At 40.3% G+C, this 25,700-nt stretch overlaps 1 protein-coding gene and 1 non-coding gene across 2 annotated transcripts in view; one reads left to right on the top strand and one right to left on the bottom strand.

The window, feature by feature from the left end:
- The window catches only part of FBXL13 (F-box and leucine rich repeat protein 13), a 191,956-nt gene that overhangs the window by 3,805 nt on the left and 162,451 nt on the right, over window positions 1-25,700 (bottom strand). Inside the window, exons 16-17 of the mRNA XM_023507424.1 lie at window positions 12,769-12,903; window positions 3,788-3,951 (exon numbers count right to left, since the gene is read on the bottom strand). Coding sequence (XP_023363192.1) covers window positions 3,788-3,951; window positions 12,769-12,903 — 299 coding nt within the window. The remainder of the gene's footprint in view (window positions 1-3,787; window positions 3,952-12,768; window positions 12,904-25,700) is intronic.
- LOC111722093 lies at window positions 14,440-14,546 on the top strand. The gene has a single exon (XR_002771035.1). It is a non-coding gene; the product is annotated as a U6 spliceosomal RNA (small nuclear RNA).

Below are 25,700 nucleotides of genomic sequence, written 5' to 3'. Positions count from 1 at the left end.
TGTTGTTTGGCGGGTCCGGGCTGGGGATTCAAACCCGCCACCTTAGGTGTACGTGGCTGGCGCCTTAGCCGGTTGAGCTATAGGCGCCGAGCCTCCTCTCTCTCTTTTTAATAGCTTCTTGCTCTAATATGGTCAACACATGGGAACTAGGAAGTACTGAAAAGAAAAATATCCCTGAGATATCACCTAACCCCAACAGCACGTGTCTCCCCTCATTGACCACATCTCTTGGATGTCAGAGCTTTAAAAGAAGTTAAGAATCTAAAGATAAAAAAGCATCATAGTAATGATTAAGATCTAGGTATTTATGGTATGCTCTGCCTCTTATTTGTGACTTCGGGCATGCTGTTTAGCCTATTGGCACCAGTCTCATCCATTTTTATGGTGGTAGAGTATTTGTGAGGATTATGTAATATATGTGAAATAGGATTTAGCACAGTACATGACAAATAATATTTGTCATATAGCATCATGCATTCACACTAGTAACACTAAAAGTCAGCAGCCCCAGATCAGAAAGTGTGGACCCTTCCCATGAGCTGGAGAGAAGAACTCTGACGAGACTTTTATTTGCCAGCAATACAGACATTTCAGGGTGCCTGGGCAGTAGGGACTTCCTGAGTTTATGCTTCTACCAATTGCTAAAGAAGGCCTTCAGAGAATCTCTATATAGTTATTTGAGGCTCTGAAGGCCACTAAGACTTTCTCTACTAACCTCTCCAGGGTTGAAAGTTTTGGGCTTCAGACACAAAATATCAGAAAGTTTTCTTTACTTTTTGCTAACTATAGAATTAATTCTTCTTCAGCTTCTCCTAGGTTCTTCAGGCCCTCTTGGGTCATAGGGGCCATGTAGGGGTCTCTCTCCTGTCTCCTACCCTTTCTCCCATGGCACTATCTTTCTTGTTTTCTGTCAACAAACACCCTAAGTTGAGTGGCTGTCTCACAACTGCTTCATGTCATGTTTTATGATTGGAGATCTTACGTAGTCCTCCTTAAAATAAAGGAGGCTTTATTGTGTGTCCATAGGGGTTTCTGGGGTCACTTCCTGGGAGCCCTGCAGACTCTGGGGTTGGCAGAATGACAGATATATCTTATGTTGCAAACTCTCTTGCAAAAGAGCTATAGCCAATTTGCTTGCTGACCCAAAGTTTGCTGCTTTTCTAGTTCAGGTAGCATAGGCTGAGCAGATTTCTTTGATTAGCGAAGCTGGTATATTTTCTGATTCCATTGAATATGAAGGAATGTATACATAAAACAGTTTCTTGTGAAAGCTGTAATTGGATTTTAAGGGTTGCATCATACAATGTTTTCACGTTCAAAATGGAATCAGATGTGTACAGTCCATTGCTTTGGGATTCAAAGTTTTTGAACCTCTTTCCAAGCAAGAAAAATCTCCCTTTTCCCAGTTGTTAAAGGTTCCATTTTACCCAGACAAGAAAAAACCACTGCAGTTGAGGGAACCCAATTGGCTCTACATAAACAGTGAACATAATTAAGGGATTGAGATCTTTGAGGGCTTGAGTTGTGCTATGCCCACCTACAATGATCACTCCAACTCCACGAAGGATGCTGCTCTACAGCCCTTTGAGGTAACCCCAAAGAGCTGTGTGTGGCCAGGACTTGCCACTTCTCTAATCAAAGTTTGGAGGCCCAGGTATCTCAGGAGCCCCTTACTGATAAGCTGCACCCTCTCCTAGATGTTGGACGTAAAGATAGATGTTCTGAGCCTTATTGTCCAAACACTGGGACTCTCCAAGCCACTCTGTAGTAAGGACTATCCTTTCCATTGCTAAACAAAGATAGAATCAAAGGATTCTAGGCCTGTTTCCTGCTGGAGCTAAGCAGGGGTGGAGACTCTGGACAGATTAAAAGGTGGTGGTGTGGCCTCTTTAGACAGATGTACAGACCAACCAACCCCTCCTAGGCATTAGGGCCACGTCTCCTCCTACTTTTGACCAGGCTTCATAATAGAAGACAAAACAGGCCTTCTGGCTGTCCTGGCTTTAACAGGGGGATTTTTCATACATCCTGCTAGTTAATTCGAGTTTTGCACTGAGGTTTGGGGACAAACCTCAGCTAGGAGCAAAGTCTTACTTTGCCTTGTTTGGTTTTCTTTGCAGTTTTTATGGAGCAGCCTAGCAAGAGGATGGAGTAGTCAAAGGTGGGATTGGATATTACTGGGTATCTTGGGTCTCCTTGACCAGATATCACACTAATCACACCTCAGCATCCCACATGTCTCAGTCCACATGTTGCTGTAACAGAATACCATAGACTGGGTAATTTAAAAAGAAATTTATTTCTGAAAGTTCTGGAGGCTAAGAATTCTAATACCAAGGTGCCAGAAATTGGCAAGGGCCTTCTTGCTGCATCATCCCACGATGGAAGCCAAGGTGGTAGGGACAGAAGGGGGCCACGCTCATCCTTTTATCAGGAACCTACCACTGCAACAACTAATCTAATTCCATAATAATGGCCTTAATCCATTCATGAGGACAGAGCCTTTGTCACCTAATAATCTCTTAAAGTCCCATTTCTCAACACTGTTGCTTTGAGGATTAAGTTTCCAACATGTGGGCTTGGGACACATTCAAACCACAGCATCATACCATGATTAAGTTTAAGAGAGGACCGTGCCAGAAAGTCTCCATTCACTCTGTCTAAAATCCCACTTTTAGACGTTCGGTAAATAGTGATTGGCAAAATGCAATCAAAAGGCTAGATGCTAAATTCTTTGAAATAAAATGTTATTCGTTCACTGATTCACTGTCACCTTGTCTAAAGTTGGCTGTTTAATGAGTTTGGCAAAGACTCCTAGGTCTGACTTTATGGTTATGTTCTTTAAACAAGATTAGTAATATTCATATCAGAGTTACCTGCAGACCCATCACAAAGGGTCTTCAAATATTTTTAAGGACCTGTCCCTTGTGTCTGACCCGTTAGTTGGCTGCCTTTCTCCCTACAGGCCTGGGGTCAGTAAGAGTTGCTGTTTCACAAGTAATTTTTCTTTCCTTCTTTGTCCCTTTCTTTCTTTCTTTCTTTCTTTCTTTCTTTCTTTCTTTCTTTCTTTCAGCACATAACCTTGGATCAGAAAGCATTTTCTTCCTCATTCCTCAAGTGACCAGAGCTCATGGTTCAGCTCATGCCATGGCTATTTAACCAAGAAATTTCCTCTGTGAAATCTATAAGCTTAGACCACATTATGCACTTTAAACTTTAATAATGTTAATTCTTAGTATTAGTTCCTAGCCTACAGAATAGCACCTGACCTTCAGGGAATGGTCAAGGATTTTCATGTTAAGTAATTCACAGGCTACTTTAGCAGGTCAGTTAAAATGCTGGTACATTTTTGCCCTCAGTGAAGAGGGAAAAACTTAACTGTGAACTTGAGTTTAATTAGATTATTTTCTTCACCTCTAGAAAGGATGACTAAATGGACTATACTTTGAGAAATGAGTAGAGGAAGAGGGATGAGTAGAGGAAGTAGTTTGAGGGATCAGTAGAGGAAGAACTAGAGGTAATGTTTCAGAGAGCAGAGGTAAGGTGTTGGACACCTGCTTGGTCTAGGAAGGTTAGGGGCTTAAAGGAGAAGGGCTACTGGAAAGGGGATATGAAACCACAAAGATCATTTTAGAAAAGAGCATCCTTTGGTTCAACTCAAAATGTTGACTTCAGTTAGGCAAAAAAATAGAATGAAGCTTCCTAACACTGAAAATCACTAATGCCATGGCCACATACATATTATTCAGAAAAGTGTTAAAAACTACTTTTATATTCAGGTACATACTTGGAAATACGTCCACAGTATTGCATCTTAAGGATCCGGAGTTGTTTGCAGCCTATCTGAAGGGACTGAAGCATTTGGTCAGTGAGCAGGACACAACCAGAGACATCCAAAATGTGCACATAATGGCATTTTGCTGATAACATCTCTATCCCTGAGTCAGTAATCTGAAGACACAGCCAGAATAAAGTATTGGTTATTCAAACAACCACCATCTCAGGTAAGAACAATGCCTTGGTCAGTTCAGGCCATTATAATAACATAATATGGACTGTGCTGCTTAAACATCAAACATTTATTTCTTACCATTCTGGAGGCTGGGAAGTCCAAGATTAAGATTAAGATGCCTGCAGATCTGGTGTTTGGTGAGGGATTTGGTAGGGCCCCTCCTCCTCGTATGCAGAGTCTGCCTCTGCCTTCTCGCTATATTCTCACGTGGCAGAGAGAGTTCTTGCCTCTTCCTCTTCTTATAAGGACAAAACCTCATCATGAAAGCTTCACCCTCATGACCTCTTCTGCACCTGTTTACCTCTCAAAGGCCCCACTTCCTAACAGTGTCACACTGGGAGTTAGGGTTTCAGCATAGGAATTTTTGGAGGACACAATAATTCAGTTCCTAACAACAGAAATCAGGATACTTGCAGATTTTTTCACTCAGCTTTCCCATGATGGGTTTGTAGTTAAAGTTAGTTGTTTAACTGTTTCCAGATAATGTCAGAACAATAAAACGTCTGCCTCAAGTGGCATCAATAGACATTGTGGCCTTGCTGTTATTTTCTTTTAGGAGTGAGTCCTCTGGTTTGGATGGGAAGCTTCATCAAAATTTCTTTAGTAACGTATGCCTCACCAATAAAGCAGCTCATGAAATGCTATAGAGCTGTTATTTGCCTTTAAGTGTAAAATCCCCTCTAAAGCACCATCAATTTAGAAACATATGTTTATGTTTCAAAACTACAAAATATATATCCCCTGAAGTTAACCTGCAGACAGGATCAGATTCCTATGAGTCTGGACATCTCTGATGGATTGTAGGTAAGAAACAAGGGGTAACTTGGAAAGGATAAGTAGGTAAGACAGATGTTTAGAAGCAGGGGAGAAGGAAGAGAAGAAGCCACAAAGACTCATGAATCCCTTTCTGAGAAATTCTGCCAAGGGTTCCAACATCTCACAGGTTTTCCCACATGTCCTGGAGAGGCAATTCAACTAAGATTATTTCACTTACTCAGGGTTTAGCTTTAGAATTTATAGCTGAGCCGAGACTTGGTACAGAATCAACTAGATTACTCTCCCTAAAGGAATTTTTTTCCAACTGGATTTAATTTCCCATTTTAAATGTTTGAACATTCTAAAAAACATACATTATGAGGCTGGGCTCTTGTTTTTAACATAAAGTTAAGAGAATTGTGCAGTAAAGCCCTTCAGTTTGAAATATACTTTTTAAGTTTGGGAAAATACATGTTGTCATTGTCTAATCGTGTCCTATTTCCAGAACATACTCAGGACCAAGGTTTAACATTGCAAATCATTCTCAAAAAAAAATTCTTCAGACATTTCTGCCATACTGTGTGGGTCTCTGAGGATCTGATGTCATTGAGGGGAAGGGGCTCTCAGAATTGTAGAGGAAATGAACAATGAGGTGATGGAAAAGTCCGGGCAGGTGGAGCTCAGAGAGTAGGTTTGGTTTGATACTAGGGGAGAGCTAAAAAGGGGCCTGACAATTCCTGGAGATGTTCAAAAACTGAGGTGACATTGTTGGGATTTATGGATGGAGGGCTGGGAACCAGGGATGGAGATGGCTTGGCTGCATTCTTACTACCAGCTACAAGGTTGTGCTCCCAGCACCACTGGGCAGGGATTATGTTACTCCCCACACAACTACCTTTGATTCTCTTAAAAAAAAAAAAAAAAAAAAAAAGGTTTTGGTCTTTTCTTAAATTATTTTATATTTTAGAAATAATCCAAAACATTACCAAAAAGAATTGGCAAAAATAGCAAAGGAAAACAAAGTCATCACTTGAATTAACGTAACTACTGGTTCTCCATTCCTAGTCCCCCATTAACAGAATTGTACATATGCTAATTAAATTAATTTCGTAGCCTACTTTTTTTTTTTTTTTTTAAGAGACAGAATTTTGCCAGATTTTCCAGACTGGCTGGAAACTCCTGGGATCAAGCAATCATTTCACCTCAACCTCCCAAGTAGCTGGGGCACTAGGCAGGCACTACCATGCCCAGCTTGCATTCTGTTCTTTTTGTTTTTACTAATGCATTTCCATACTACTTCACAGTCCTCATACTTATAATCTTTAGTAGTTATAAAATGTTTGACTTAATAGACACAGTTTACCATTCCTATATTTCTGGTCATTTCAGTTACTTTCAAGTTTTTACTATTTAAACAACATTTTGATGATTGTGTTCGTGAATGTAGTCTTCTCTAGATTTTGCATTGTTTCCCTTACGACCGATTTCAGAAGGTGTACTTAATGGGGTATGCCATGCTTTGAATGCTTGTCCCCTCCAAAATTCATGTTGAAGCTTAGTCCCCAGTGTGGCACTAGTGAGAGGTAGGGCTTTTAAGAGGTGGTTGTATCAGTAGGGCAGCCTTCATGAAGGGATGAATTAACTGATTAAGAGGTTAATGGTCTGCTGGGTTATCACAGGAGTGGGACTGGTGGCTTTATAAGAAGAAGAAGAAGAAGAGAAGCCTGAACTGCCTTGTAAACATGCTTGGCTCTCTGGCCACTTGATGCCCTGTGCCACCCCAGGACTCTGCAGAGTCCCCACCAGCAAGGAGGCTCTCACCAGGTGCTCCCCCTCAACTTTGGACTTCCCAGCCTCCAGAACTGTAACACCTTTTATTTCTTATAAATCAAGTCTCTGTCATAAGCAACAGAAAATAGATCAAGACAGAGTTTGACTATTTCTGTTGCTCTTATTTACATATTTTCACAAAAGGATCATACTCACCTATCATGCCATCTGCAACATAAGAACTAGTTTCACTGAACCCTGGCCACTCACTGGACATAACCATTAACATTACATAATTTGGTAGGTCATAAGTGGTACTTCAAATAATGTTTTAACTTGGATTTATTACCTCAAATCTTTTCCACATTGATTACTAATAGTATTTTATCTAGTTTGAATCCCAGCCTTGCCACTATCTAGTTGTGTGACAAGAGACAAGTTGCTTAAATTTTGTGAACTTTAATTTACCCATTTATAAAGTACTTACCCAAGATTGCCACAGGATTAAATGAGATAATGTAGGGAACCAGTGACTAGCATATGGTAAGCACCCAATCAATAATAATAGTTATAATTATGATTATTCATCTCCTTTATCATTAATCTATGGGATCTGCTTTTTGTTTTTGAAGTAGGAGCTCTTTATACAAAAGAGAGCTGGACTGTTATCTTTCATGTTTGCTGAGTTATGCTGTTGTTTTTCCCCACAGTTAGTGTTTTGATTGTCTGGGAAATCGAGTAATTTCGCTAGCACTAGTAATGATCCCAAGAAAAGAAAACCTCCTCAAAGATGGGCCAAGAGAAGGATCTGAATAGGCCACCAAGTAAACTATTGGCCACCAAGGAAACAATTGGTTTCACGATATATTAACTAATAAAAATCTATAGGCAGGAAGAAATGACTTACTTTGAAGATTAGGCCAAAAATAGGTGCCCGAATTTTTGCACTAGCTTTTTGATAAGCGTCTAAATCTTGGGAAGGTTTCAAATATAGTAAAAATATTTGGGATATACTTGCCAGAGAAAGAGAGGTTCTTGGGAAATTATCTTCTTCAATATTAGGCTATATTTGGCTATTTCCTGTTTTATTCTCTTTATTTATTTGTGAGAATATAGCTGTGGTAGATTAAAAATGGCCACAAATACTTTGTAGCTACTCGCAGCAAAAAGTAGAGTCTGTTTACCCACCTCTTCAATCTAGGCTAGCCTTATGACTTGTCTTGTGACCAAAAGAGTGGAAAGAAGTCATATTCTTCTTCTGAGTCAGGCCTCAAGAGGCCTTGCAGCTTCCTCTTTGCCCTCTTGAAATGTATTGCTGCCCTGTGAAAAAGCTCGGTCAACCTATGTGAGGATGAGACCACATATGGCAAGAAGCTATGCTAGCCTAGGTCCCCTTGGCCAGCCAGCTCTACGTGCAGCCAAGAGATTACTGCAGCTACATGGGCAACCCTGGATACAACCTCTATCAGAAGAATCCCCCAAGACCAGTCCAAATTGCTGGCTCACAGAATTGTGAGCAAACAAAATGGCAGTTGTTAAAGTCACTGAGTTTTAGAGTCACTGGTTATACAGCAATAGATAACTGACACATTAGCGGTGTGCCAAAAATCTCACCTTATGTATTATACGTCCCCATCTGTGAAATGAGAGTAATTCAAATAGACAAAACTATTATTAACTCTCATCACCCAGGGTCATCAAGGCTCTGAAGACATTTCTGATGATAAATTTTGGGGTAAATTTTCACCATATTAATATGAAAGAAATTCTGTGCATGCCCTGGGGCTTTCTTTCTCCCATCCCCTTCTTAACTGACAAGGTTGTGTAGCTATACCTGCACCTAGGACCTCAGGGCTCCTGGGAGAGCAACGGGGCTTTGTGACCTAACTCATTCACCTTCTCAGATATATTTCACATGCAAGACAGTTGGTTGGGTAGCCTTGGACCCACCTACTTTTCTCCTTTTCATAGCCTGTCATTCCCAAGAATAACTATAGAATATTCTGGGAATGTAACATCCTGAGATAGGGTTTGGGATTGGGTGTGGGCTGGAATAGCTGGCTGGGCTGTTCCATTAACCCCTAGAAACAGAATATCCTTCAGCACTTTAGCTCAGCAGGTTTTATGGACTCCAGGCTATAAAATCCAACGTGGGCGACTTGCTGGAGTCCCTCAGCTGTGGTGAAGAGGACCATGCACAGCTGAGACTTGATCCACCTCAAGCAGCTTTCGGGAGCCTTAGGGAACTGACTCTTGACAAGTCCTGTGCCTTGCTACCAATCTATAAGTAATATATCTGCTCCATGTGACCTGTTGGCCTGTGAGTGCGTTCTGTCTCGGCAGACAAGCTGGGAACCAGTGCTGAGTGAACCTGCAGAAATGTGATTCTAAAGCATGGGCTTGTTTTAGCTCTCTTAACTCCCTCAAGGGTGCACTGCAGAAACAATTTTTCATTATTGTTAAGGGATTCGCTTTGATTTTTCTCATTTCCCTCCTCCCTTTTCTTTCTTTTTAACCACTGCTAAGTCCTCCGTCACTTCCACATCGTGAGGTCAGAGATGACAGTGTTAACTGACAGGGCCTTGAGCACTGCTGAGGTCTTTGAGCTGGGCCCACAGCAGCCAGCTTTTTTCCTCTGCCCTTGCTTGGCATTTGAGTGCTGGGTACAATGTGGCCACAGTAATACTGACTGACCTTGGAGGTGTGGTGCTTGTAGGAAAGAGCTGGCCTTCCAGGGATGGATAAAGTGACCATTCAAAATTCACTTGTGGCCTTTTGGGAAATCTGGAATAGAATGATGAGCCAGACACCAATGTGTTTTAAGGCTTATCAAAAGCAATGTAATTGCAGCAACTTAGATGGAGCTGGAGACCATTTTCCTAGGCAAAGTATCTCAGGAACAGAAAAACAAACCACACATGTGCTCTCTAATAACTGGAAACTAAGCGATGGACGCACATGAGCACAAAGAGACGTAAAGGACACTGGAAATCAAGAGTGGGGGCGTGGAAGGAGGTGAGGGGTAAAGCTTACCTATGGGGAACAGTGAACACTATTCTGGTGATGGGCACATTAAGTCCCCAAACTAAGCCTTATACAAGGTATCCATGTAATTTATTTTGAAATTTAAAAATAATATAAAAAATACAAAGAAAATCTATTTTTTAATCTCTAAAAAAAGCCACGTAAGTGGAATACATTAGGCTGGGCCACAGCCTTCTGACTTCTGGGTGAGGTGAAGTGAGGTTAGTGGAGGAGTGTTCTGACTGGCCCAAGTAATGGTCACCACATGTTCTGAATCAGGAAGCTCCTCTGACCCCCCGTCTGACGGTAAAGCTCAACCCTTCTACGGCTTTACATCAGGGCTCAGAAACAACCAACGCCCCTCCGTCTCCCCCAAACCTTTCCCGCAGGGTGATGTGTTTCATGACACGTCCTCTGTTACCATCTCCCCTAGGCCGCAAGGCAGTCTCCACTGCACAGTTTATAGAAGGAATTCCCTCAGCTGCTTCCTACCTAAAAATAAAGCCAAAGCGAAACAAAACAGAACAAAACTCCTCTGCCCTATTTTCTATTCTCCCTGGAGCCCCTCCTTTTCTCGTTTTCCTCCTTTCTTCTTTAGAGCCACTAAGAAGCCGAGTCTCTGTCTGTGCCCGCTTTACGGCAGGGCCGCTGCCAGCGAGCCATGTGCCGGCCATGTGTGGGTGCTTGGAAAGCAAGCACCCCTGCCAGCTCGCCTGCTCAAGCTGCGGGCAGCTGTCGGTGCTGCTGGCGTGCTGGGTTCCCCAACCCAGCTCACTTTACAACTAGGGGATGCTGTCCAGAAAGACGTCTGGTTTCCCCAGTTCTAAACTAGTATATTATTCAACAAAACTAATTTTGCTGTGAACATAGTGGCTTCATTTTGTCCTGGCTGATCATTGTCTTTCCCCCTGCTGCCTTCTCCTCTGTTACAGCACAATTAGCTGTGGAAGATTCCAGGAGGTTCTAACATCACTCTTAATCCTGTCATCCTGTCCACAAACTAAACCACACAGAAGCTGAACTGGTGGACAAACCATAGAGTGTTGGGACTCTTAAGAGTCAGGGTGATCCTGCAGTAAATAAAAGCTCATCAGTCTACACCGAAAAAGAGAGACCTGGAATTTCTGAGGACTTTATAAAAAAACTTTTTTGTTTTTTTTGTTTTTTCTTCCTTCCTAGTTTGCTAATGCTAAGCTTTTCCTGCAAATTTGTTTGGGTCATTATCTTCCACTTTAGAGACTAACCCCAGACTCCCTGTTCATGATTAATAAGGGGGGACGAAACCCTGACTGGAAGGTGTGCATGCATGGCGCGGGGCTTCTCCATGACAAGCTTAGCGAAGGGTGGTCTAGGGGGTTATTTGTTGGGAAAGCTCACAATGTCCATGTTTTTAGATCTTTTACCATGGGTGAGTCAGCGTGCCTAGACAAGAGGATATCAGTTTGTTGCCTGGAGGAAAAGATCTGGCATCTAAGTTCTAAATACTGAATTGGAAAAAGAGCTTGAGTATCTGTGCACTCAGCATTTAATCACTTAATTGACCCAGAAACCCTCTATCTCTAGAACAGTGGGTCTCCATCAGGTGTGATTTTGCCACCCAGGGAACATTTGGCACTATCTGGAGACGTTTTTGACTGGAGGTATAGGGGGGTAGGTACTTCTGACGTGTAGTGAGTAGAAGGCAGGGATGCTGTGACCCATCTACAGTGTACAGGAAGACCCAACACTACAAAAAATTATCTTGTCCAAAATACCAACAGTGTTGGGCTTGAGAAATCTGTATTTAGGAAATAAACGTTTAGGCTTTTGTTTGGGATGGACAGGGACAGTCACCCAGAAGTGTGAAGTAGGAGAAGAGATTTAGTGATCTATGTACTTCTACAGAATCTTTACTGTAGAAGAATCTTCCTTATTTTAGCCCCTCTTTACCCAGCTCCAGAGCTACCTAGTACTGCCAAGTTTGAATACTGTGGGGTAAATCTGATTTTTTTTTCAGCTTTCTCTACTATTGGCTTAGGATTCAAAGCTGTGTCTGATCTTAGTCCATCTATTTTCAAGCTTCCAAAATGTTGTTGTTCTTGTCTCCTCTCCTATTTTCCTTATCCACATGGGCCTTCACTCTTCATGTGCAGTTTTGATAGGGTTTCAAGAGGAACAAAATCATATGTGTATATTGAATCTGCCTTAGTACTCCAGAACCCAAGACCTCTATTTCTTGACAGGGAGATCTGTCCATGATACAGTAAGAGAAAAGAAAATAGGTTACAATATACTGCAGAAAATGTATTTGTATTTCTTTTAAAAATGAGGCAAATATTTATAATCTCTTTGGACATAGGAAAAATTCTAGAAGAATAAATATAAAATGCCAATAATGGTTATGTCTAAGTGGCAGGACAGTGGATTTTTGCTTTAAGCTTTTATATAGATCAAATTTTTCATAACAAGTATGTATTTCATTTGTATACAGATGTCAAGAAAAAATATCAAACACTTGACAATGAGACAGAAGATGAATTATTTGTCCTTGCAATGTCAAACTGGAACATTGTTTTAACAGAGCCACCTGAGGAATTCCATAGGAAATCATGCCTTTATTTGACATATTATTTACTATTGATTAAGTAACTCAATTAAGTTACTGTTAACTCGTTAAATTTTTGTCCAGGAGAAATACAAATTATTTCTACCTAGTAGAAACTAACCCCAAGTTGTGGTTTTCTTGCCTTGTAGGACATTAACCAATTTTAGATCTAACCTAACTGTCTTAATCCAACATTCTGTTATCAGTTCCTATAAATACTAAGTTCATCAGATGCTTCATCACAGTGGTTCTCAACTGTCCTAATGCTGCAACCCTTTAATACAGTTTCTGTGGGTCGTGACCCACAGGTTGAGAACTGCTGCTTTACACACTAGCTTTATCACTTTGCTGGTTTTCTCATTAATGAATTAAATAAATCTTTAACATGTGTTTATATTTCTTTGAGAATTATGTTCTTAGCTTTTGGAAAATTCTACTTTGATACAAATGAAGTCATAAAACTATTTCCAATTTGGAGACAGAAAAAATAATCTAATAAATACTTCAAACATGGCAAAGAAAACAAGCTCTGTGATGAGTGCAGCCCCTCGAGCGCTGTCCTCCCTGGGTTTCCTGGCAGTGCTTAAATTTGACATGTCTAAGCTCTGACTCCTACACATACCTTTGGACAGCCAGCAATGATGAGAGACGTGATGTCAGTGCAGTAAATGGCCAATGCTTTAATAATACCATCTGACAGCCGGGAGCAATAAGACACATCCAAGTATTCCAAGGTCAGAGAGAATCTGCAGAATGCCTGCAAGGAATTCCAAGGGCAAAGATTTTTTTCTTTTCTTTGCCTTTATCTTTACTCGAATGTTATATATATCTAGAGCTATTTTACCCATAGCAGCTTACTTCGTTTTAGTACCTGAGATACAGATTTGACCTACTGATGCCAAAAAAAGGGAAAACTAATATTACATCCAATGTCTTTACAGCAGAAGATAATCACATACCAGCCTAATAGCTTAGCCATATTCAAATTCCTGCTAACAAAATTTAATTTTCCTGAAGTTAGCTCTAAGGAAATCTTACTTGTCGAGTCAGTAATGATACAGCCAAGTGAATGGAGATAGAGAAACCTGGAGGTAAAACTATATTGCAAACACTTCAGGGTTGACAATGGAATTTAATGTAAAGAGCACACATTATTTGGACTCAACAGACCTGAGTTTTAATTTCATTTCTACCACTTATTATCTCTGAAATCTTAGTAAATCACTTGACTTTTCTGAGCCTCGGTTTCCTCTTCTTTAAATGAGGAAAAATTATATCTACTCTACAGCATTGCTTTGAAATGCCATAATATTCTTCTGAAATTTCTAGGGCTAGAAAGAGGCCTGGAAATAATAAATTCTTCCCTCTAAATCAGTATGTCTTAATTTTCATTGTACTTTTCATCTTAAGAAGAACTGAATGATAAGAATCCATGAGGAAATAACAGTTAAAAGTTTACAACTCAGCAAGAACAAAATGATTCACAAAGTAAACATAACATTCATCGTAAAAATATATTCATAAAGCAAGAGGGGGAGAAATTGGAAACCATACCGATTCAAGATAACATTAAAAGTCCCTCCTTCAAATTTTAGGATGACAACTATCTACATGTGTTCAGTTACTCTAAAAATTATGCCTCACTTGGAAGCAGCTCGAGTTCTTAGAGGACTAAATTAGGGACCTTAGTAAATGATAGTTTACCACTCACTCTAGTTATAAATACTAAATTAGTGTTACTAGTAAGATACTCCCTATTTATATATAAAAATAGATGTCCATTTGACTACATGTCCTTTTTCCTCTCAGGACTGAGAAAAGGACCTGGGATACTGGATCAGTTCATGGCCATCTGTACGACTTCAGAGGTACAATCACCAGTGGGCTTCTCTCCCACCTCGTATGCCAATTTTCTCTTGTCTTAACCCTAAGGAAGACTGGAAAGAACTGGTTACCCAGCCATTTTCTTTAGCAAGTTAACAGTATAGGGAAAATTTCCAGGAGGGGCAGTTTAACACGGTAGATAAGACTAGACTATGGCATCACACCATAGGTTCAGAAGCAGGGCTCTGCCACTGTGTGGGTTACTGAGTCTCTCAAAGCCAGTATCCCCGTGGGTAATAACAGGATAACAGTACCCATATCAAATGGTGGTTATGTGGATTACTTCAGGTATAGTTCTAGGAAAAATAGATTCTCTGGGTATCTATAAAGTTCCATATACAATGTTGAGAGGATGTATGCACAGTGGTTAGTGCTTGGCACATAGCAAACACTCACTAAGAATGAACTAGTGTTTATTTTGGCAGCATATATACTAAACTTGGAACAATGCAGAGATGATTAGGTTGGCCCTTGCTCAAGGATGACACACAAATTTGTGAAACGTTTCATTTTTTTTTTCCCAGTTAGGGAGAAACAATTCAAAAGATCTATTGTGCAACATGGCAGCTACAGTTAATGTATTTTATCTTTGAAAATTGCTAAATTAAAAATTTTTTTTCAAGGCAGCGCCTGTGGCTCAAAGGAGCAGGGCGCCGGCCCCATATGCCAAAGGTGGCAGGTTCAAACCCAGCCCCAGCCAAAAACTGCAAAAAAAAAAAATTTTTTTTTCAGTGCAACAAAATAATGTGAAGTAACAGATGTTAATTAGCTTGATTTAACCATTCCAATGTATACATATCTCAAAACGTGTTATACTCCATAAATAAATTAAATTTTTTTTAATTGACAAAAATTGTAAGTCTTTAAAAAGAATAAAACACACGTTAACTATTATTGGGATTTACATATGACATCAACAATATTAATAATGTACAAATAGTTCTTTAACCTTAAGTCATCTTTCCCTGACCACAACAGCCAACAGTGATTCTGCCGTTGACCTCATGCAGAACTTGTCTTTTTCAACTGATTCAGCACTTACACAGTATTTGACTCATGTCTGTACTGTGACTAACTTTGCATGGAAATCTCTCTTGTCTACAAGCAACCAAATGATGGCAAAAATTGGAAGGAGCACCTTGTCAGGAGACAGGCTGAGGACTGGAGGTAATCAAGCAGAGACAGCAGTTGTGTCCAGGGTGCCACAGGGAATTTCCATTTGAATGGCTGGCATCAGGGGGCTTGAATCTCAACTTGCAGATTGAATAGACTTTTCAGTAAGAATGTAGTAAGTATTGTCTGGAACTGTGCTAGCTATTCTATCCCTTTTCTAAGCATTGTATTTACAACATAGTGAGTTCTCAAGAAGTACTAATCCTCCAGAAAATTAAGAAGTCTGTTTTAATCATGAAGTCTTATGTTGCAAGAAGTTGGATGACATTGTTTTCAGCTTAGAGAATGGATAGACTTTGAGGAACCAGACAAAATTTAGAGCAAGGAATATTTAAACTATAAGAATAACTTCTTGAAAGATGAAACACCTTTTAAAGGGAGATTGAAGGCTCTTAGCACCTGAAAAGCCTCCTCAGTGGTATTACCAACGTCTTAGATGGCTTGAATCAGTTCTACTTTACATCTTTTTAGATGCTGTAAGAGTCCCTGAAGCCAAACTTTCTCAGAAGTTTTAAATTAAAAAGGAACTTTACAAAATGATTACAAGGTCTAAGATACATTCGTGGTAGCAGTCTCATCCAGGGAAAATCTGAGGCACAAAGATTGGTCCAAGTCTTTATGCTAAAATCAGTGATCTGGCAGATCTGAGAACTAAAGTCAGAACTTTTCCTCTCTTGTAATTCATATTTTTCTTGAGAGAGATATAAATCATACTAAGTATTTAAGTCTGCAGGCATGTTTCAACATATCACTAGTGAAATTCTGTTTTCCCCTTACAGATGAGATTATTATATGCACTTCTGGGTCCAGTGGTGTAGAATCACACATACATTGGTGCTGTTGATTTTCTTTTCCTGGAAGATGCTATGCTAAGCTCTTTCCGAGTTAAAATCGTTGAGGAAAGATGGAGAGAAAATGCAAAAATTATAGCTGGGCTTCTTTCCCATGGATCAGCCAGTTTTGCTGTGGGGTTAACAATGTGGAAGAAAACTTTCATATCTCATAGTGAGTTAAATCATTTTTCTCTCTCTGTCTTCTGAGCTGAGTCACAGTGCAGGGGCTTCATGACCACATTCCTAAATCGGGTATGTATAGGAGACTGAGTCCACTCACGTTTATTGACTGTCACAATAATATGCTTTTGCTAAAATCCTGATTTAAACCACCTTGACAGATGGCAGCTCCGAGCCTTTAGAAAGCTCGCTTCACAGTGCATATCATAGTATCATCTCTGGACTGTTTGACTCATCAGGTCCCAATTAATTCTTCTGCAAAGTTGGAGGTTTCTCCCCTTGTCTGTTGATAATTCTGGAAAAATCTTGTGCTGTCAAGAACATTTTCTATGATTAGGACCATTTGAGGGGCTGCTTCAAAGACTAAAACACAACTACACGATTTTAATTTATAAACCCCCGTTTCTTGGGTCTCATGGGTCTCATGTGTCCCATGAGATGCAGAACTACACTCTACCAAAGATGGCCTTGTTCCCACCAGAACAAGAGCAGGTAAGTGTGGGACTGGCCTGGGCACCAAAACCAAACTGCAGAGCCTGGGGGCTGCACCCTCCTGCTGAGATGCCACTCCAGCATTCCCACCTCCCTCCATTCCTCCCTTTACCTCTTCCCAGGTGAGCAAGGTTTAGCTAGAGCCCAACCTCAAAGGAGCCCACAGATTTTAAATATGGAGAGGACTCTATGAAAGAGAAAAGGGGCAAGGCCAAAGCACCAAAAAGAATTTAGAATTGTGATATACAAGTGAGTTTATTTTTCTAATAGTACATCTAGCACGTTTACTTGGTACCACTTGATGAACAAAAGTGTCCAAGTTTGTAATCTGGCTGGCATTTAATACCTCATGACAGAGGATGTCAGATAATCAAGTCCACAACATCCTGACTAGGTGGGAACCACTTGTACACTTTATCACCATACAACATAAAAAGACCAGTGTTAACTGACAGATAAGGTAAAGTGGAACCTGTGACCTTCCAGTCTGGAGTTTGCTGTGCCTCTTCTTCCTCACAGGCACTTCCACAAAGCAGATTATGAAATATTTGATAGGAAAGGCCTTTGGTCCAGTTTTGGCAGTGATAGGGTTTTTTTTGTTGTTGTTGAATGGGAAATCTCAATACAGACAGTACAATGATCTTTCCTGGAGCACTGTGCTAGGTTTTTTCCATTCTCTTTTTTTTTTTAAGAGACAGAGTCTCACTCTATCACCAGTAAAGAGACACCAGTCTCACTTTATCATCAGTAAAGTGCTGTAGTGTGACAGCTCACAGCAACCTCCAACTCCTGGGCTCCTTCCAGAGTTCAAAGTCTCAAGAAACAAAGCTGTCTTAGCCAAAAAAGAGGTCCAGACATGGGTTTTGATGTATTCTTATTACAACCAAAGACAAGCTCAAAAAAACAGAGATTCAGATTTCCCCTGGCTGCGGATAAATCTTTCATCAGAATACCTTTTTTTTTTGAGACAGAGCCTTAAGCTATTGCCCTGGGTAGAGTACTGTGGCATCACAGCTCACAGCAACCTCCAACTCCTGGACTTAAGCAATTCTCCTGCCTCAGCCTCCCAGGTAGCTGGGACTACAGGTGCCCGCCACAACGCCCTGCTATTTTTTGGTTGCAGCCATCGTTGTTTGGCAGGTCCGGGCTGGATTCGAACCTGCCAGCTCAGGTGTATGTGGCTGGCACCTTAGCCGGTTGAGCCATAGGCGCTGAGCCCAGAGTACCTTTTTTGAGAGTTATGTCTTTTACAAGAAAGACATAAATACTTGATGAAGAGTTATGAGGGTTACATTTGATAATACATAGAAGAGCTTGGAAAACTATTCTTAAAACAGACATATAAATGTTGTATATATAAGTTGACCTCTCAAGGAACTGTAACAAGCTGGTCAACATACAGAGGTAGTCATCATGAGGAACTAGGCCTACTGTACTTATACATACATGTTGTAAGTCTTTCCTTTTAATCCAATGTTTCTATTAATACAAATAAGGCAATTATTCCAAGAGATCTCTAAAATTTATTTTAAAGAAAATTTAAAGTTTCTTATAGGATCCATCTTTTAAGCATTTATCTTCAATGGAATATTTATTCCAAAAGCAGTTTAATCCAATAACTCTTGATAGAGAAAGCAATTTAATCCAATGCCTCTTTATAGAAAAGACACTTTCTAAGATTCCTAAAAATTCACTTTCAGAAATAGATATATAAGATAGGACATTTTAAGACAAAGACTTCACAACTGATACAAAGAGGACTGCTTAGAATCTTTCAAGTGTCTTGGATTCTAATCTTTTCAGACTGGCCACCTGATGTAGTTGCTTAGTGCCCAATTATCCGGCACTCCTCCAGGGGCCTCTGTGGGATGAGGACAGACAAAATTACTTTAGCTGTAATCATCAGCCTGGAAGAATTGATGGGATTCTATTTGCATAACCAGCCACCTCTCTTTTTATTTGGAGGGGAAGGAGTTTCTTATTTTTTTCCAAAGAAAATGGCAACATAGAACTTCTATTTTAAAGACACCATTCTATGACTTCTTCTATTTAAGGATCTCTAAGAAATAAGGAGTTCATGAATTGTCAGTGGCGCTTTGACCTTTCTGTTTAGGACATAATAGAATAAAAGATAATCTAATCTAGGAGGTCTAGTAGATAATCACAGGGCCTATAATATGAAGTTGCATCTGTGTGACCTTGAACAAGTCATTTAACCTCAAATTTTATCATCTATAAGAGGAGAATGAAAATAACTCTCTATCTCATAGGCCTATTATAAGATGGAAGGAAAAAATATATACTCTGGAAGCACTTGGCAGATATAACACCCTAGAGCAGCGTTTCTCAACTTGTGGGTCGCGACAGAGGAATGCTGCCTTTTGTGCATCAACAGTGAGCCAGGGAGAATCTGGAACAATCCTACCTTCTACTTTAAGATCTGGGAATATCATCTTCAATGTGAGGAGGGCTTAGGTTGAATAAATACAGTTAACAAAATTTAATCAGAATTGATAGAAAGGTTTATTAGAAATCATGACATGGAAAAATCATAGCTGCTGTGAGATATGCCACAGGCATTCAGTTCATGTCAAGTGAGGCACAAAGAGAAAAGCCCAGGCATGTCACAGAGAAGAGGGATCAAAAACAAATTGGCCACTTAGCTAAAGAAGCATAAACTCGTACTATTGGTAGGAAAGTGGAATTCTGGTGTTTCTTTCCCCTGCCTTTTTCTTTTTGTCTTCAGACAATCTGACAGGTTTGGTTTAACTTTTGACAAGTTTTCATCTTATGTGGGATAAACTAACATTCCAGGGAAAGCTTAAAGGGTGGGAGAGGCCCCCTAAGGATTATCTTCCCTTTAACACGTCTTCTTACAGTTCTGCTCTGCTCTGTGAATGCTCAACATGAAAATACCAGATGTGTACTTTCCGTTAGCAAGGTCAACAGTGCCTTGGTTCTGAGAGTTTCTCCAGGGGGAGTGGGCAAGAAGCCAAGACTCAGGCATGGGGTATTCTCAGCTTCAGTTGTTACTCAGACAAGAAAACATGACACCCATGATTCCAGTAATCCTTCGAACCTTACAGAGTATAGGGAACTGTCGAATCTCACTTCCTTTGAAATTTAGCAAATTTCTAATTCTTTCGAACTGCCTCTAAAGTTGGAATCACACCAGTGTCAGGAGCTCCAGAGAATACTGACCTTATTTATTCTGCTGGCAGACTTTGAAGAAAGAATAATACCCTGGGCACCTTGGCAGGAGTTTGTCTGTGACTCCCAGTTGGTTCCAGGTGCCTTGGTTCTCCTGGGGTATGCTGTTCTATTACAAATTTTAGGAAACCATTTTGGCATGGATAGCCATAGACTCGCAGGGGTCCTCAAACTTTTTAAACTGGGGGCCAGTTCACTGTCCCCCAGACTGTTAGAGGGCCGGACTGCAGGCCCTGGGACAAGTCGGCTGCTAAGCAGGACAGGCAGCGGCAGCAAAAACACACGGTGGGCCAGATAAATGTCCTAGGCAGGCTACATGTGGCCCGCGGGCAGTAGTTTGAGGATGCCTGCCATAGAGCGTAAATTTCTGTAGCAAAGCTCTTAGTTACTCTAGGTTTTGCAGAGGTTGCTTTTTCCACAAGCTACCAGATATGCCCCCTTACCCTTAGTTCTGCAAGGAAATCCTTAGTTTCCTCTCCTAAGAAACAATTCTAAACCCAAGACCATCAGGGATCTTCGCCACAAGTAATTTAGTCAGTTATTTGCTAACAGTAACCTGGAGTATCAGATGAGAAGACTTTCTTGAGCATTATGGCCAACAGATAAAGGGCCCAGCGTCCATATGTTACATCTCCCGATACAGGAGATTTCAGAGCTTCTGCTGCAACAAAGGCCAATGATTAAGGCCATTTTGGAAAGGAATCTTCTGTCTGCAGCTTCCATTGCAACCCATAAATGTAACTTTATCCCTGGAGAAAAGGTGGAGTTATTGAAATCTCATTCTTTGATAATTCCTAAATGATTTAATCTTAGAAACCAAATAGAAATCAATGTTTTTTTTTTTAAAAAACTTGTTGCTATGTGGAGCCAACACATCGAATCCATCTTTGCCATTACAGTTCCATATGTGCCAAGGCTACTGAAATCAGTTTTGGTTGAGCACTAGGTGGTGAAGTCTATTCCCTGGTGAGAATGATTGATAAAAACCTTGCATAAAAACCTTACAATAATTTGTAACTATTATAGTTAGAAAGTTTAGTGATTCATACTAAGTGTTTAAAATCAGAAAAGAGGCCATGCACAGTGGCTCACGCCTGTAATCCTAACACTCTGGGAGGCCAAGGCAGTGGATTACTTGAGCTCAGAAGTTCAAGACCAGCCTGAACAAGAGAGAGACCCCATCTCTACTAAAAATAGAAAAATTAGCCAGCACCATGCCTAACTTGCCTGAGTCCTAGCTACTCGAGAACCTGAAGCAATAACCTTGCTTCTTAAACCCAAGAGTTTGAGGTTGCTGTGAGCCATAATGATAACATAGCACTCTACCCAGGGAGACAAAGTAAGACTTTGTCTCCAAAAAAAAAAAAAAAAGGGCTCAGCACCTGTAGCTCAGTGGCTAGAGCACTAGCCACATACACCAGGGCTGACAGGTTCGAATCCAGCCCAAGCCTGCAAACAACAATGACTACTACAACAAAAATATAGCCAGGTGGGCACCTGTAGTCCCAGCTACTTGGGAGTTTAAGGCAAGAGAATCACTTAAGCCCAAGATTTGAGGTTGCCATGAGCTGTGAAGCCACAGCACTCTACCAAGGGCGACATAATGAGACTCTGTCTCCAAAAAAAAAGTCACTGACGAGCAATCTAATTCTTAACTGTTAAGGAACATCAACTCCAACCCTTCCTACATGCTAGAGAGAAATGTCCAGAGCAGGCTGGCCCTAGGCCATTTTGGGGAAGGAAGACTGTTTTCTGACAGAAGTGTCCATGTAGATGTTCCACACTAGTTCTAAGGGTGTCAATTCTCCAACATGGGTAGTCCAGGGTACAGGACTAAGGACTTTGAGGCCTCGGTTCCCACTTAGCACTCTGCCTGAGCAGCCTACATCTATAGAACACTAAGCCTACTGAACATTCCTGGGTCAGACAAAGCCCAGTGAGTGTTCTCCCAGCAATGAAGGAGTTATGGCTGCCCCTCTCAGTCCCTTAGCCATAATCCCTCTTCTCTAACTCCCTATTTGTGAATCATAATCTGTTACTAAAGCTCAAGTAAAAAGAAAATAAAAAGTTTACAATCTACCGTAATAAATAATGAGCCGTTAAAACCCACCAATTAAAGGAGAGAGATACTGGCAAGGTGGCTCATGCCTATAATCCTAGCACTCTGGGAGGCTGAGGAGGGAGGATTGCTTGAGCTTAGGAGTTCAAGACCACCCTGTGCAAGAGCAAGATCCCATATCTACTAAAAGTAGGAAAATTAGCTGGGCATGTTGGCACATGCCTGTAAGTCCCAGCTACTCAGGAGGTTGAAGCAAGAGGATCACTTGAGTCCAGGTTTCAGTGAACCAGGATGACACCACTGCCCTCTAGCCCTAGCAACAGAGTGAGGCTCTGTCCCAACAAAAAAGGTGGCAGGGAGAGAAGGAACATGTCATCTCAAGTGTTCAAACAACTAGGACAAGATAAAGGATTTCCAAAAGAAGGGGTCCTAAGAAGACAATGAAGGAAGTAGAGGTTCTAGCATCTTTATTGCTGCTTATGGTCAATAAACAAAAGTAGTCAGGTACCTTTGTGATTGTCAGCACATGACACTGATCTAGGTTACATTCTTAAAATTCATCAACGGTGCCATTTGCAAGATATTAGTAAACCAATTTGTGAAGAACATTAGCCACACGCAAGGCAGAAGATACAAGAGAGCATACGAGGGCAAACCACTGCCACATGCTTCTCTTTTTCTTGTGTGGTTATAAATACTACTCACTGCATTCTGTTTCGGGGCTTTAGAAAGCACTTCTGACAGAGATACTTTTCATAATTAATAAAAGATAAGAGGGGCCATGTTTGGGTATGGAGAACAATGACAATTATCTAAGTCTGAATTTTCCCTTCCCCCTCATAAAATTTATAGAGAGAATAAATAAAATTACCCAGTAGACATACATCCAATATCACTACTAGAATTAGGGGAACACTACAGCCTTCAAATTACTTGAAGTCAAGTAAAAGCAGAAACAAATTCTAACAGAGCCCCCTTTGCCTGCCTCTGGCTGCCACAAGAGAGAACGGGAAAGGGGATGGGATGCTTAAAAGACCCTGCCATAAAAGTAGAGGGGTAAAGAGAGCTTACGGAAAACACAGACAAACTCACTCTCTCTATAGGGAAACCAAACTGGTTTTCTCTATATATTCACACCATTCTCAATACTTCCAGAACACTCCACTTCTGACACCAGATAGTGGGTATTTTCCCACATGAACAAATTCTCTGGCATCACCTAGATCAAGGTCCCTGAAGTTTGGAGCAGCCACAGTCCCCACCTATGTGAACAGTCAGCCTACTAGGCTGCACTGTGGAAAGCACAAAGCAGTTGCTGCTGGTAGCCACAGGCGCAGGGTTCACCAAGCCTGCTCGGCTTCCCTGTAGCTCTCTACTGTTGGCTCCTGAATGCTCCAGTTCTCTGATTCCTTCTCTGGGCTCTTAAGATCTGATGCAGAACCTACTTCACGTTTGTCATCCCTTTCGATGTCAGAATCCACAAGTCCACAAGGAATGTTCCAGACTTCCAGTTTCACAGAGCTTGGTACTTATCCTGTCCACCCTCAAAACAAGAAAGAAGCTTAACAAATTGAAAACAACTCTTCGTAAACCCATCAGACAATTAAAGTCACAGGGCAAACCACTGCCCTGCAAATTGGAGAGACAGGTGAATATAGCAAATCAGGGCTTACTAGGAGCAAAACCTGCAGCTGGAGCCAGTATCAGTGGAAACACTTACAAGGAAATTAATTGCTGGAGTCTGAGAGGGTCTTGCTTGAGAGAAAATCTTCTCAGACCTAGCCTTCAGTAGGCCCCCACACTTTCATGAGTTGTACCTGTAAGAGATCCACCAAGTTCTCAGAGTGATGATCAGAGAAAAACCATGAAAAATTATGCTTCTGGCAATGGGAAGGGAAAACCATTTTTAAATATCCCCAGAACACCTGTTCTCATTTAAAAAGGTAAGGGAAACCATTTTACCAAAGCCTAATCAATGTGGGTTTTACCAGAATCAAACCAACACTGGAGAAAGGAAACACTGAACTCCAGCTGCTCTAGCCTTCAATGTTGAGGGAGGGAAATACCTAATCCAGCCCTCACTAACCTTCCTGTCTTAAGAGTGTGTGTGGAGGATGGAAGGGAGAAGCACTTGCAAAGATCACAGTCCTGGAGCTCAGGCCCACTAAAAGATGGAGCATTTATCCCAGGTATGCAGAATGAGTCCCCACCCCCACACTTCATCCACACACAAACAGGGCTCCTGTATAATAACACCTCAACAAAAAGACTAGAAACCATACAAAATATGCTCTCACAATGGAATTACACTTGAAATCAATAATAAAAAGCTGGGAAATCCAAAAACATTTACAACACACATCTAAAGAACACATAGGTCAAAGAAGTAGTCTCAAGAGAAATTAGTTTCATTCAGTTTGAAAATACCTCAAACTAAATGAAAATAAAAAGGCAACTTATCAAAATGTGTGAGATGCACTGGCAACAGTGCTGAGAGGGAAATTTAACTACCAAACACATAAATCGAAAAAGAATAAAGACTTAAAATTAGTAATCAAAGCTTTCACCTTAGAAACTAGAAAAGAAGAACAAATTAAATCAGCAGGAAAAAATAATGCCAACTAGAGCAGAAAGCAATAAAATTGAGAACAAGGAAACAAAAGAGAAATCAACTAAGCAGTTTTTGAAAAGATCAATAAAATCAATAAACTTCTTTCCAGGTTAATCAAGAAAGAGTGAGAAAAAAGGGAATACACACATTACTAGGATCAGAAATGGTCATCACCACAGATTTCATGTACATGAAAAAGATAATAAAGGAATATCATGCACAACTTTATGCCCACAAATTTACTAACCTAGATTAAATTCTTTGAAAGATACAATCTACCAAGACTTACACAAGAAGAAATAATCTGAATAGGCCTGCATCAATCAAAGAAATTAAATCAGTGATTAAACTTCCAAAATAAAAAGTAACAGGTCCAGAGGGTTGCACAGGTGAATGCTTAATTTCATCAAGAGAGAAATTATAACCAATTGTCTACGTGTGTTTCAAAAAATAGAAGCACAGAGAATACTTCCTAACTCATTCTATGAGGCTGGCATTACCTTAATACCAAACCCACACATAGATACAAAGAAAGAAAAATTACTATGACAAACCATTCTCTCTCATGAACATAGAAGGAAAAATTCTGAATAGAATAATAGCAAATTGAACCCAACAATGTACAAAAAGAATTATATATCATGACCAAATAAGATGTATTTTAGGTATGCAAGCCTTGTTCAAAAATCAATTCATATAATCTATTATACAACAGGCTAAAGAAAAAAAATCATACAATGATATCACTAGATGGAGAAAAAGAATGTGACAAAATCAAACACCCTTTCATAATAAAAACTCACAGCAAACTAGGAATAGAGAGAAACATCCTCATCCTGACAAAAAACATCTACAAAAAAAAGTACAGCTAACATCACATTAAATAGTGAGAAACTAGGTAATTTTTCCCTGAGATAGGGCAGCAGGTAAGAATGTCCCCTCTCACCACTTTTGATGTCATATTGGAAGAAGATTTAGAAAAAAAAAAAAAAGGTCTACATATTGGGAAAGAAGAAATAAAACTAGCTTTGTTTGCAGACAATACAATGAATTAAGTAGAAAATTCAAAAGAATCAACCACAAATCCTTCTGAAACTAATAAATAATTATAG

The sequence above is a fragment of the Otolemur garnettii genome, unplaced genomic scaffold (genome assembly GCF_000181295.1).
Source record: "Otolemur garnettii isolate 467f Iridium unplaced genomic scaffold, OtoGar3 scaffold00005, whole genome shotgun sequence".
Classification (NCBI taxonomy): Eukaryota; Metazoa; Chordata; class Mammalia; order Primates; family Galagidae; genus Otolemur; species Otolemur garnettii.
The sequence above is the reverse complement of the archived record's forward strand: the minus strand, read 5'-3'. Positions and strand labels throughout refer to the sequence as shown.